The sequence below is a fragment of the Camellia sinensis genome, chromosome 5 (genome assembly GCF_055761805.1).
Source record: "Camellia sinensis isolate YWXY chromosome 5, ASM5576180v1, whole genome shotgun sequence".
Classification (NCBI taxonomy): Eukaryota; Viridiplantae; Streptophyta; class Magnoliopsida; order Ericales; family Theaceae; genus Camellia; species Camellia sinensis.
Genome location: NC_138965.1, coordinates 23,870,372 through 23,883,956, shown reverse-complemented (window position 1 = coordinate 23,883,956; position 13,585 = coordinate 23,870,372). Strand labels below are relative to the sequence as shown.

General features: G+C 38.7%; 1 protein-coding gene across 2 annotated transcripts; it reads right to left on the bottom strand.

Annotated features, from left to right (window-relative positions):
- Positions 1-116: 116 nt before the first annotated feature.
- On the bottom strand, positions 117-3,981 carry LOC114287247 (uncharacterized). 2 transcript variants are annotated; one of them, XM_028230525.2, is made up of 4 exons: positions 3,640-3,981; positions 2,008-3,123; positions 1,004-1,879; positions 117-548 (listed from the first exon to the last, which is right to left on the bottom strand). In XM_028230525.2, exons 2-4 carry the CDS (start codon positions 3,121-3,123, stop codon positions 498-500), a joined length of 2,043 nt encoding a protein of 680 aa, XP_028086326.2. In that variant the 5' UTR covers positions 3,640-3,981; the 3' UTR covers positions 117-497. The 2 variants fall into 2 exon arrangements, with proteins under 2 accessions (XP_028086326.2, XP_082724522.1); XM_082868396.1 differs by having other exon boundaries at positions 2,008-3,128; positions 3,640-3,900.
- Between the last annotated feature and the right edge of the window lie 9,604 nt (positions 3,982-13,585).

The window sequence follows — 13,585 nt, the reverse complement described above, 5'->3', positions numbered from 1 at the left end:
ACTCTTAAAGCTGATCCAATAACAACACCCACTTTTCATTAATCAAATAAATAAATAGACTTTGATGTTCAAGGTCAGTGAATTAACTGCATTAACAAGTCAAGAGAGAATCAACAGGAAGAAAAATTCTTCTATGTCCATAGCCAAAAATCGACTGTTTTTACTGATCAAGTAAAACAACAAAGAGCGTTTGATTTTCAGTGCCAGTTGTTTATCCATGTAAATAATTTAACCACAACTTCTGTCTTAATTCCTAGCCAAAAAAAAAAAGAAGTAAAATTGCCTATGCAATAAAGAATAAGGAGCCATCTCAATCCCAATCCAACCCTTAAAACAATGAAGGCACTCTTGTGTGTCCATGATCTCCCTCACCACATGCCTTGCAAATAAATCGAAACAAGATGAGCAGCAACTCTTTATCATCAGTCTCATCTGTCCACCTGCCATTCCTCATGATTCATATTTCTCTTCCCCAGTATGCTCAAGGCCACGTAGAGCTAAAATGGTGTGTGTAGAGTTCCTTGCAATGTCCTTGAAGGTATTGTACCCTACAAAATAATTAGGGCAATTTTAGCATCAAAAACACCTGCTCGTGTATGTTAATATTATTCCACACACGCATGACAAAATTTATATGCAAGATGCATTAAAAAAGAACATCTTTCAGTTTCTAAAAGATAAGCTTGCCTAATAAAAGTCTGCCTAATTGCGGTACTGAATTCTCACTAATGTGCTTATGTCTATGAAAGAGTGTAGGCAAGCTTCGTGCACTGCGTGCCGACCTAATACCACTCTCAATCCCTCACCTATGCAACTAGTGGTCATGTTTGTAACTACACCTTATTCCACGTCATTTATTATGAAATTCCAAACATCAATGCAGTTGAAAACAAAAACAGTTAACATGACAAAACTAAATCCATTTCTGAGTATAAGCATTTCAAATGGCTTCTTCCCACTATTGATTGCACTTGTTCCTTTTTATTCATCAAAAGTGACTCACCTCTCTATATCTATACGGGGCCATGTTAGTGTCACTGATGCTTGATCTGCTGCTACATGGATGGAGTTGCTCGTAACCCAATCTTGAATTGATACCCACACCGATCGCAGCAGGTCCGGCAGCAGATGTAGGAGTTTGATCCTGAATTACTTGACCCCTTGAATGCCTCGACCTTGCAGAAAAAATATCCCTACTCTGGAATGAAGTTGTGAAATTGTCCTGTAACCTTCCCTGGAAAAAGGTATGTTGACGAGATGCTAAAATTTGTTGCATTATTGCTGGTTGAAATGATACATCCCCACCGCACTCCATTTGAGACTCCAAAATATTATTTCCCCAAGTTGTAGCTGACATCCCATTAGTTCTACCGCCAAATTGGCTCACTCTATTACCAAGTAGATGGTTTATCTGATACTGTATTCTATGTCTTTCTGACACAGTTAATACCCCTACCCCTGCTCCTGATACTGGAGAAGCAGCTTGAAAATCTCCACCAGGACGTCTAGGAGATGAGAAAACCCTAGGCAGTACCTGAGGCAATGTTGTTTCAGGTATTGTGTTAAGGTCTATAGCCTCCCTAACATTCTCATTTGGAAATGATCGTCCAGACAAGTCGTTGATTGTTCTTTGGACAGGCATAGGATTCGGAGCTTGTGGATTTGCGGAACCAAGAGCAGTTGGTCTACAGCCTTCGCAATACCAATTACCTTCTGGGACTTCGCATCCAAGACCAACACAATAAGTATGTGCCGGTGAATCACAGAGATCACAAAGTAACATAAGAGCATCATGACCACCTTCCCGGCATTCAATACAAATCACATTTTCATATGGGTCAAGATAACCCCTAAATTCTTCTTCAGATGGTCGATAAACCTGCAACTTGCAAAAACCATTTCAATCAGGGAAATGAAGTAGATATAAAATACTTCAATGAGAATCAAACAAAAAATGGGGCCTCTTTATGATACAAAAATCTTGAAAATATGGTCACACAAAGATACCTGATCACGTTCCGGGACTTGTACTACCATGGTCCTCAAATCAAACTCCGTGTTTGAGTTCGCGGGCTTACTAATAGTCACGAACCTTTGCTTGCACAGAGGGCAACGAGATTCGACCTTTGACCACTCCATTACGCAAGCAAAACAAAAATAATGACTGCAACAATTTAATGTTCCTTGAACAGTCTTCTTTCCTTGTTCTGACAAACAGATCCCACATACTTGCTTTCCTGCTTCATTTTTCATATCCTCTACCTTATCCTTACCCTTTCTACCCAGACTTTTTCTTTGTCGACACAAAACCCCTTCTTCTTGTAATATTTTTTGCGAAGATGAGTTCCTCAAACTAGTAGTCAAATTCAAGCAAAATTGACTGGCCTCTCTCACATGTTCTTTCTCTTCTTCTGACATAGTATACCCAAAATCAGACGATACAGAACTCACGAAATCTGAATCAGAATCTTCCATGAATCTCCTCTCCCTTGTTCCGGAAATTTTCTTGTTCCTTTCTTTCACAACTGGGTTCTTTATGAATGCTACATCATTACTGGCAGCCAATTTCCCACGGCTCTTGGTAGGTTTCTTTCTTAAAGGCTTTTTCATAACCTTGGAACTCCTCTTCCTCTTTCGCCCTTTGACAAAACCCTTTTCCTGTAAACAGGGCCTCCCTACTTTCTTATTCTTCTTCTCAACTGCCAACTCCTCCTCATCATCACCTAAATCAATTTCATCAGGCATAAATTCATCATCATCATCATCCTCAACTTCGTAATCCTCATCATTTTCTTCTTTATATGAAACCACCCTTCTTTTCTTGCGTTCCTTCCCAACCACATTTTTCTTCGCACCTGGAAAACTCTTTCTCCATCTTGACCTACCAACCACCCTCACCTCCTCCTCCGCATCCTCTTTTTCTTCTTCTTTTTGAAATTCATCTAAACTCTCTTCTGATTCCTCTCTAGCTAAAGAAGAGCAATACTCCTCAGAATCTTCAAATTCTTCATCTGCTCCAACTGTGTAATCGTCATCTGATTCCGATTTATCAGATCCCTTGTCTTTAGACCCAATTCTTCTCTTACCAAGTTGCTTGTTCCCAACCTTCCCTCCCCTCCCCATCTTCTCTTGCACACAAAACAAGAACAGTACCAATAGTCAATCAAACTGAACCATTTAAGAGTCCCTCTAACTCATCAAATCTAATGAAATTAAAACACATAAATCTCAACATTCCATAATTTGTTCATTTCTTGTTTAAGCTTTATTCAAAATAATAACAATAATAATAATAGTAATAACCAATCACCCCTCATCATCGATCTGTGTCATCAAACAGAAAAAACAGAGCAAACCCTAAACCCTAAATCACGTAATTTTGAAGGTGTAATAAAGAAATCATCAATACAGAATCAAACAAAAAAAAAAACCAATTGAATTTGCCACCGAATAACATCAACCCAAAAGCATATAGATTAATTCGATTCAAATTCCATTTCGATAATCTAGATAGAGAAAGTTCATCATTACCAATCGTATGAGAGCAATAAATCAGATAATAATCAAAGACAGGTACAATAATTTTGGAATTGGATTCCAAAAAGTTGTAGAGCGAGAGAGAGAGAGAAAGAAAAGTACCTGAACGACTCCGGAAATGCGAAACAAGAAATTAGTGGGTTATATGTTGTTTTCAATTGTATGGTATATACATATATGGGAAATTCTATACAGCTAATATCGACATATACACACTAGGTATATATACACAAATCTTTCAGAAGCGAACAATCTCTCTCTACAGAGAGAGAGAGAGAGAGAGAGAGAGAGAGAGAGAATTGATAATTTCACACCAAACGCAACTACGCCTCTCTCTCAATTGGAGGCTTCCTGCAAAATTACGAGAATGACGCTGTGCATTGTGAAGCAGTTCAACTGAAAATGTGACTTTGAAACTGGCAGTTGTTTTGGGTTTTTAATTATATATTTTTAAGAAAAGTTCAAATGTAATTATATTAATGCTCTGTTTAGACGAAAATTATTTTCTAATGTTGTGTTTGATTGAGGGGTTTGGGAAGAGAAAGGAAAAAGTGTGTGAAATTAGGTAAAATATAGGTATATTTTATTCACATTTCACCTAATTTTTTCTTTTTCCTTTCCAAATCTCTGCTCAAATCTCTCAACCAAACATAGCATAATAGAAACATTTTTTATGATTTTTTTTTATATGTTCGGTGGTGATGGAGTGGTGGTCTGGTGATGATGGTGATAGTGATTGTGGCGGTGACAGTGGTGGTGATGGTTCGGCAGTGGAGGTGATAGTTGTAGTGGTAGTGTGATGACATTGCTAAAATTTTAATTTGGAAAATATTTTTCACATTTTAAAAATAAAATAGTTTTTGCTCAAATAGACTAGCTTTTTGTTCACCATAAAAAATATTTTATGTTAACTGTAGGGACATAATTTTTGAATGACAACACGTGGCTGAGGTGTCACCGAAGTATCAACCGAGGTGCCACGTGTCCTGGTCATGACGCCGAGATGATCTCGGCTAGGCCGAGGTTATCTGCGAAGATACTGGAATCCGGGATAAGCGGATAAGGGACAAGAGTCCTAGAATGGGAGAAGACTTCAATTTGGGTAAAGATAAAGACTCTAAAAGAGTTTATCCTAATTCTATTGGGAGTCCAAGATTATCAGTAATCCTAAAGTCCATTGAAGTTAGGCTTCTATTGGGATTAGGTAAGTGTTGGCTATAAAAGAGAGGCACCCCCATGGGTCTAAGGTATGCTTTTTATATTCTGAATAGTGAGTTAAGCAGTTTTGCTATCTGTGAGAGATAACTGACTTGATCGTCAGAGTGCCCCCGGGTGGACGAACCACTGCCGGAATCTCTTCTTTCTGTGACAGGTTGTTCGGGTTTAATCAATTCTACCAGTGTTCTCCAGCTGAGTGCTTGATTGGCAGTGGTCAGGAATTGACACACACAATTTGGCGCCGTTAGTGGGAACGAAAGGAGAATAGATGGCCAACGACAGACAGAAAGAGAAGGTTAGGGACGGCATCCCTATTGAAAGTGGGAAACATATTGACCTTGACGTCGAAGAAGACAACTGCAACGAAGAGACTTGTGATAAGAATCACGGAGGAAATGACATCGGCCAGGAGGGCGGCGTACCGAAGAAATCGGACCATAGCGGGTATTATAACGAGGACGACCTCCAGGTATGGAAAGATAGATGCCTGCGGAGGGACGACGAGATAAAGGGAATGACGGACAAATTGGCAGACCTACAAACGGTCGTTAATTTCTTGATGTAGAACAACGTCATGCAGCCATCGTTCCCGCTGCAAGATATGCCGATTCTAGCGGCCAAGAAAGGTGCCCAGAAAGGGGGGCAGAAAACGGTTCCTGCAGTTCCTCAGCATGGCGGGACCAAGGGACATTCTCACCGGCCTTCGCGGGAGGTCGGGCGTGAATCCCAGAAGACAAGATCTCGGCCTAGATGATTAAGTCCGAGAAGAGAAAAGCTCAGCCTAAGTTAAAGACTTTTTATATAAGGTCCACAAATGAGTAGGTGAAAGCCATGTAGAGGGCTGGAGAATGATGCTTGGGAGTTAGAATTTTCAAGCCAAGATCAGTTTAACACTTGTTAAAATTTTTTTAAAAAAAATTACAAGTTGAAATTAAACTGAGGTCATGTTTAACACTTGTTGAAATTTAAGAAAAATTTACAAGTTGAAGTTAAACCAAAGTCATGTTTAACACTTGTTGAAACTTTAAGAAAAATTTACCAGCTGAAGTTAAACCGGGGTTATGATTAAAGGAAGGAATGATATAGGTTCCATCACCTCAGGATGCTGAAGTAATAGAACCTAGGGGGCAGTTGTGGGGACATAATTTTTGAATGACAACACGTGGCCGAGGTGTCACCGAAGTGCCGGCCAAGGTGTCACTGAAGTGCCAATCGAGGTACCACGTGTCCTGGTCATGACCCCGAGATGATCTCTGCTAGGCCGAGGTTATTTACGAAGATACCGAAATCCGGGATAAGTAGATAAGGGATAAGAGTCCTAAAATGGGAGAAGACTTCAGTTTGGGTAAAGATAAAGACTCTAAGAGAGTTTATCCTAATCCTACTGGGAGTCTAAGATTATCAGTAATCCTAAAGTCCATTGAAGTTAGGCTTCTATTGGGATTAGGTATGTGTTAGCTATAAAACAGAGGCACCCTCATGGGTCTAAGGTATGCTTTTTATATTCTGAATAGTGAGTTAAGCAGTTTTTCTATCTGTGAGAGATAACTGACTTGATCGTCGGAGTGCCTCCGGGTGGACGAACTATCGCCGAAATCTCTTCTTTCTCTGACAGGTTGTTCGGGTTTAATCTATTCTACCAGTGTTCTTCAACTGAGTGCTTGATTGGCAGTGCGGTCAGAAATTGAGACACACATTAACTTTTATTTTTCACTGTACCAACCTCCAAAAAATACATATAAAATATTTTTCGTCCAAACAAACGGAGCGTAAAAAAAAGGGAATTGTTTTTAATGACCCTAATATTAAGATTTTATAAGATAAATATATATAATATTTTCATAGTAGTTAAGGTCACTCAACATTTTTACAGAGAAAATTTGACTCAGAGAAATTTAGCATGACTCGATATAGAGAAATTTTAATTTTCACAAAGAAATTTATCTGATTTCACAAACAAATTCCTAAATTACTCTCGTATGATCACAGAAAAATTTCATCAAGGAATTTTAGTTAATAAAAAAAAGATCTTCAACCACTCTTACTATACAAAGTTGAAGATGATGTTTCACTATTTTTTTCCAAAAGAAAAATGAATATCATATAAAATAAAATAAAATACAACAAAGCTTAAAGGGGTAAACAAGAAACCCTACACACAAACTATAAACTACAAAACAACCCAAAAAAAACAAATTTGACTTGACGGTAGGGGTGGGCACGGGTCGGTTGCGACCATGGAACCTCCAAATCGCTATCTATCTTCCAAAATAGTGGATTGGAGAAAATCAACTTGCATCCATTCGCCAATTCGGCAGATGTGGATTGAGTTGATTGGCGGATGGATGCGAATCGGTTTGGCGGTTTAAAATTTTACAAATTGTCAACATAATTCAACATGTGCACTTCCTCAAAAAAAAAGAAAAGTATTACAGTTAATGACTTAAAAAATAATTAGAATCACTGCATGCCTCATTCAAAGAAAGAAAGTCTGAAATTTTAGAATATTACAATCACTGCATGCCTCATCCACATATTACAATCATAGCATGCCTTATCTACATAAAGTTTTACAATATGTGATTCTTAAAATATAAAAACAATTCAAACCACCAAAATCATGAACAAAGTAGTAGTAGAGATTGTATGCCTATATATTGTTATATCTATATCTGTTTTTAAAAACAAAAACCAACCAGCATATATCATCTTTTTTAGTTATTATTTTTAGAGTTAGATTTAAAAACCAAAAAATATAGATAAATAATACATTTATTTTTTTTAATTAAAAAATATATATTCAAGTTGAAAACTCTTTTTCAACAGAATATTTAAACTCTTTTTCAATTGAAACACAAACTAAATATATAAATAAATTGAAAATTTACTAAGGGTGCTCGTGATTTGGCGGTTTGGTTGCGGCCAAAGGAATCTTAAATCCGCCATCTGTCCAAAACTAGGCGGATAAAAAAAATCAATCTGTAACCATCCGCTTGTCATTACGCATCTGTCCAAAATACGGCGGATTGGTAAGGTGCGGTTGGTTTAGACAGATCGGTATATCCGCTACTCATCCCTACTTGACGGTAGTCTCTGTATTTGTAATTGACTCAATTTTGATAATAAATTTATGAATTTGTTTCATTTTGATCCAATTGATTACAACTCTTAGTGTTCTTTAATGAAAAATATGTACATAAATGGCATATGTCATGCTTTAGGGCAAAATCACAAACTTAATCAACTCATTGAGTTAACTTAAACCAATCCAGTGATAATTTTTTATATTAAAAAAAAAAAAAACTAGTATCATTATCAATTGAACCAAATTGACACAAAATCTAAAATTAAGAGTCAAAATTGAGTTAATTGAAAGTGTAAAGACCAAAATGATACAATAGACAAAATGAAGAAACTATTAGTGTAATTTGCCATTTTAAAAAAAAAAAACTATTAATCTTCTCACTAGGGGTGATAAACGAACTAAAAAGTTTAAGCTCGACTTGTGTTTGACTCATTAAAAACTTGTTTGAATTCAGTTTGTTAATAACTAAATCAATCTTAAACACATTCAGAGTTCATTAAAGTTTTCAAACCAAATTTAAACAGTTAATTGATTGTTTAGCTCGGTTCAATAAGTCTAAAACTGTATAAACATTGAGTAATTATTTTAAAATAAATGATAAAATTTGATAAAGTTGAAGAGGATATGGCCCATGCTCCATTCGCTCTTGGGTATTGGTAACCAAGGGTTTAGGTTTAAGTTTAGGCGGAACCTCAAGAATTTTCTATTATTGTTCCATATTAGATGTATAAAAAGTTTGATAAAATTGTGTTTGAATTTTGAATTTTTTTCTCTTCCTCTTCTAAATTACACCATATTTCTAATATTGATTTTTTGTTTCTAAATTGTTCTCTTATTTTAAAGTACTCATAGTTAATAAATTATGTCGAGATTCTCACATGGAATAATATAGTTATAACTATATTAGTATCGAGAGACACGATGATTTAGGGACAAAAAAATGCTTACTTTGTTTCTCTCTCCTTCTCTTACTATATAGGTATATATATTTGTAAAAAATTTAATTTTAATTCTTCAATTTCAATTTCAACAATTTAAATTTCATATTTTCAATTACATTTCGATACCTTCATCAACTGTCCCACAAAATTTGGACATGTCATCCCTATCCATGAAAATGTCCACTTTTTCCTCTCCTTAAACTAAATATTAATAGAGTAATGAATGGTAATCCTGGGAATCCCGGAATAGGTGGAGACATTATGCTGAACCTATAACCTAGAACTATACACTAAATTGAGAGAACTTGGCAAAAGAAGTTCTCTCTCTAGGGTTGAGAGCTTCTCTCTCTAAAGTTCTTCCAAGGCCCCTTGCCATAAGAGAAAAGGGATGTTTTCAAGCTTATCTTTGTAAGAGAGGTTAACTCAAGCCCATCTAATTGATTAAGCCCAATCAGAAAGCATATAATTAGTGGGCCCAGAGATATCATCATTGAATGGGCCAGATTGCTCTAATCTCGAAAGGGTTCGAATCCATGAACCCAGAGACCTATTGAAGCTCAGACTCGAAAGGGTTCGAATCTACAAACCTAGAGATCCGAAACACTTGTCTTCGAATGGATTCGAACGCAAACTAGAAGTCGCTTCGTTAATGAGTCCCATAACACTTGCAGGCTCGGAGCCTTCAGAGATCTATGTACCAGAACCATGGGTGTGATGGAGTCCGAACAAAGGACTCGATCCCGAGGACTGTGAGTGGAGATAAATTCACTTTTCGGTTAAACTAGCCTATACCTGGGTCGAGGTGGCACGATCTAGGGGGTCCCTAAGACTCGACAATATTTGCGGCAGGGCATTCTCTTGAACTACCCCTGACCCTTTTACGGCAAGGCGTCCCCTGTGACTATTCCTAACCCTTTGGGATGATTGGGGATCATTGGTTAGGTGTGACTAAGAAGAAAGGTTCACCGAGAGGTTAATCTCCTCTTCGGGATTTTCCTTATCCTCCGAGAGGTCACTTTCTCGAACAGGGTAGTTAGAAGAAATATTCCCCATGTACCTTGCACATGGGCTCCATCATTTATCATGAAGTGCCTATAAATAGCACCCACTCATAGGTTTACAAGGGATGGATTTTGGAGAGAGAATTTTTGGGAGATAACTAATTTCCCTCTTCAATTATCTACCTTGAGAGTGAAAATGAGAGATCTATGGGAGAGCCTTGCCATTATTCTCTTTCTAACTACTTTGCTTCTTCTTCACCAAATATCTTACCTCCACCATCTCTTGATATTGTGTTTCTAATAGTGACCGTTAAAGAATCTAAGTCTCTCACCATTTATAGAAGATTTGAAATTTCCGGCGACATTCAAATTTTCCGGCAGACATTCGAAGATTCCGGCGAATTTTCCGGCGACCTTCGAATTTTCCAACAATATTCTTGAACCCTCACATACAATCTTCTCCCTTAAAGAACCCACTGCTCCTCCTTGAGCTTCATTGAATATCTTTTGGGAGATTTTGTTTTTGTGTTTACCTTCATAATTATATATCTATCTTTTAGGGTGTTTTGTTTTTTGTTATCCTTTAGCTTTGGATCTCTTCATGGCTGAAGGTAGGGTATATAGTTCTTAAAGGCTTGTTTGTTGAGTTAACTGTCAGTGGTTCCTATCTCTACCTTCATTATGTTATCCTGATTTATGGTGTTGATGCTATTTATAATAGCGTGTCATGCGTGGCACCATCATAGTTTAGTGTGGTGCTTGGATGAGATGAAAAGTAGGTGGTAGTGCTTATTGCAACTTCACATATATGATTTATAGGCTAGTAAACCCTTCCGGTGGTATTAGGTTTTTGGAAATCTGCTTTAACTTAAGCTATATTGAGATTTTCTACTTGAGTGACAATGATTGAAGTTAGTAGCTATAGACACCCCATTTTTGACTGACCTTAAGACTTAGATGTCATCGACTGAGCGCTCGGTGATTGCGCATGTTGTGCTTGTTTCGAGGTTTCAGAGTTCTTGGCTGAGAGCCTCGCCTCCGGACCTCGAGACCCTTTGTACTTTGACTCGATCCGCGGACCAAGTCTTGTTTTCTCTTCCCGGAGGGAGGGAGAGGTCTTGTAGACCATCTCTCAGTGGTCGCAAGCTACTTTTCATGGTTGTAGACTACTGTTCCCATTTGGAGACTAGTTTTCGATTTTCGAAGCCATCGGCCGTGCGCCTCAGCTCGGGGCCGCTTAATATTCTCCGTTTGGCACGGTTTTTGGAACACACTTCGTTTCCTCTGTCTAGAGGGACACTGTGGTCTGAGAGACCACTTTTGCGGTCGTACGCCACTTTTGCGTCTTGCCTCCTGAACCCTCGTCTTGCATCCGTTTCGGTTTGTCTGGGGTACAAACCTTACTTTCCTTTTTTGGGAAATAATACAAGGGTGGGAGACCAGCTTTTTCCTTGGAGACCACTTTTCTCCCCGCTAGCCGGTATTCTGGTCAGGAAACTGGTTTTCTTGGTCTTTGGGCCACATTTTCTGGTTTCCCACCCCACCATTGGCTTGCTTTCAGTGTGGAGACCACCAATTCTCCTGGTCGACCCCCTTTTTGCCTGGGAAACCACTTTGGGTGGTCGGCCGACCACTTAAAGTAGCAGGCCGAGCACCTTTTCTGGTCGGCAGCTTTCCCTCTGTTTTATCAGACTGAATGGATGCCAGCTGTGCCAGCTGGAGGGCACAGACTGTATCCTCCATAGTGTATAGAGGGATTGCATCCAAGTTTAGCTTCTCCAAGAAGATTGAACCCTTTTTTTTTCTATAAGAGAGGGCCTCCCTCTCCTTGGTTGAGGTTTTGAATTTTGCCTAAGGCATAAGCATATATCTCCCTCTATATTTCTATATTTGGTGCCTTAAGGAGTGTTGTTCTTTACCTTTATACTACAACTCTTAACCACACACCCCACCATTGAACTAAGGCTCTTAGAGAACCTTTCTTGGAGGTTGAAAAGCTGGTTTTTGGCTGAGAAACTTGCTGGTTTTGCTGAGCTTCAAGGGTAATATCTTTTCTCCCCTTTTAAGCTTTGTCTTGATCATTCTCTTAGCCATACTTGCATGCTTATTTGAGCTTTGTTTTCATCTAAAAAAAGTTTCATTTTTGAGCACTTAACATGTTTGTTTAAGGCCTTTTGGGTGCTGAGGGTCTCCTACCCTTTTGCATGCCTTGTTTGGCCTTGTTTTGTGCCATGCCTTAGGGCCTTTGAGCTAGTTCTTGCTTGGCCTTTTAGCTACTGAAATCTAGTGGATTTTTAATGGTTAGTATGTGGTTTTGAGGTCCTGAATCAGAGAGGGGTGATCCCCTCTCTTGTTGCCTTGTTTACTTGTAATTTTGGCCTATCAAAGGAGCATACATTTTCATACTTTCAAGGCCTGGTTCAGGCACTTTTTGGTGACTTTTAGGGCCTGCATAGACTCTGTCCATGGTTGGTTTGGTCACCCTTGGCATGCTTCTCATATGTGTAGTGTATTCCCATTTATGGCTCATCAAGGTAGCATGTCAATCTGGCATGTTTTAGCTCCATTTCAGTGGGTTTTTGGTCATCATTTGACATATCATGGCTCTATTTTTGGCTAGTTTAGTATCCTCTCACATGCTCCATATGCTTGTAGTGTAAATCTTGTTTACTAGCTTGGTTCGCATGATGTTTTGGCTTTTTATTCTAGCACATTTTGGCTTCGCTCCAACATGGTTTTGTTCATATTTTGGGCTGCCTTAGTTTTGTTTTGAGGCCTCTTGGTCGAATGATGCTTTCCATGCATGCTTGTTGTGTAGTAGCCTTGACTAGCTTTGAGTTTTGAGGTCTCTTGCATGCTTAACTCAAGATATTTACATGTTTTGGCATCATCGGGAACGTTATTTCAGAGCATGTAGGGCTTCCATACTTCCATATTTTTCCACTCTTTGAGTGCTCTTTAGAGTTATGCTTTTATGCCCTATTTGTGAGCCATTGCACGAGCCCCATTTTTGTGCCTTTCAAAGCCACCATCCCAACTCATTTTGCTACTGTTTTGGGCTGCATAGGGTCTGTTTGGGGTTGGTTTGGTCATTTGAGTATCGCCTTGCATGTCTCTAGTGTAATGTGCTTCACTAGCTCTTGATACTTGAACCTTTCAACATGCGTTGCGTGAGTTGTTTGCATGATTCGAAGTCATTTTGTATGCCATTTCAGTGCTGGTACACATGCCATTGTATTCCATGTTGCATCCTTTCAATTCTTTTGGAAAGTAGTGTTTTGTGCCTTAGGCTGGGGCCCTTGCATTGTGCATGTTTCTGTGTGTTTTGGTGCCTTGATTTCATCATCAATGGCCGCTGATTTGGACATGGCTGAGGCCTATTCATTTCGGTTTAAGTCCATTGTGCATTGAGTATGTCATGTAGTTCGTAGCATTGAGCATGCCATGTTGTTACATGATTGACCATTGCACTTGTGCATGCCATTTTCATTGTATTATGCATGTTAGTTATCATGTGCATTGTGTATGCAAGCGTCATGAGCATTGTGCAAGCCATGTAATTCATAGCATTGTGTATGCTAGTTGCATGTTTGCATGTCCATCCCTTGCATGTTTGCATGTCTAAGTGGTATTGCATTAGGTTGCATACTTGAGGTCGTATTGTGCATGACATGTTTGCTGCAGTGTGTTTGGGATAAGAGTTAGCCCAAACACGGGAAACGAGGCACGTTTCATTCTCGAAGTGATGAGACATACCTCGATTCCCGATCGCCGACACTCTTGACTATATATGACGGAGTTCT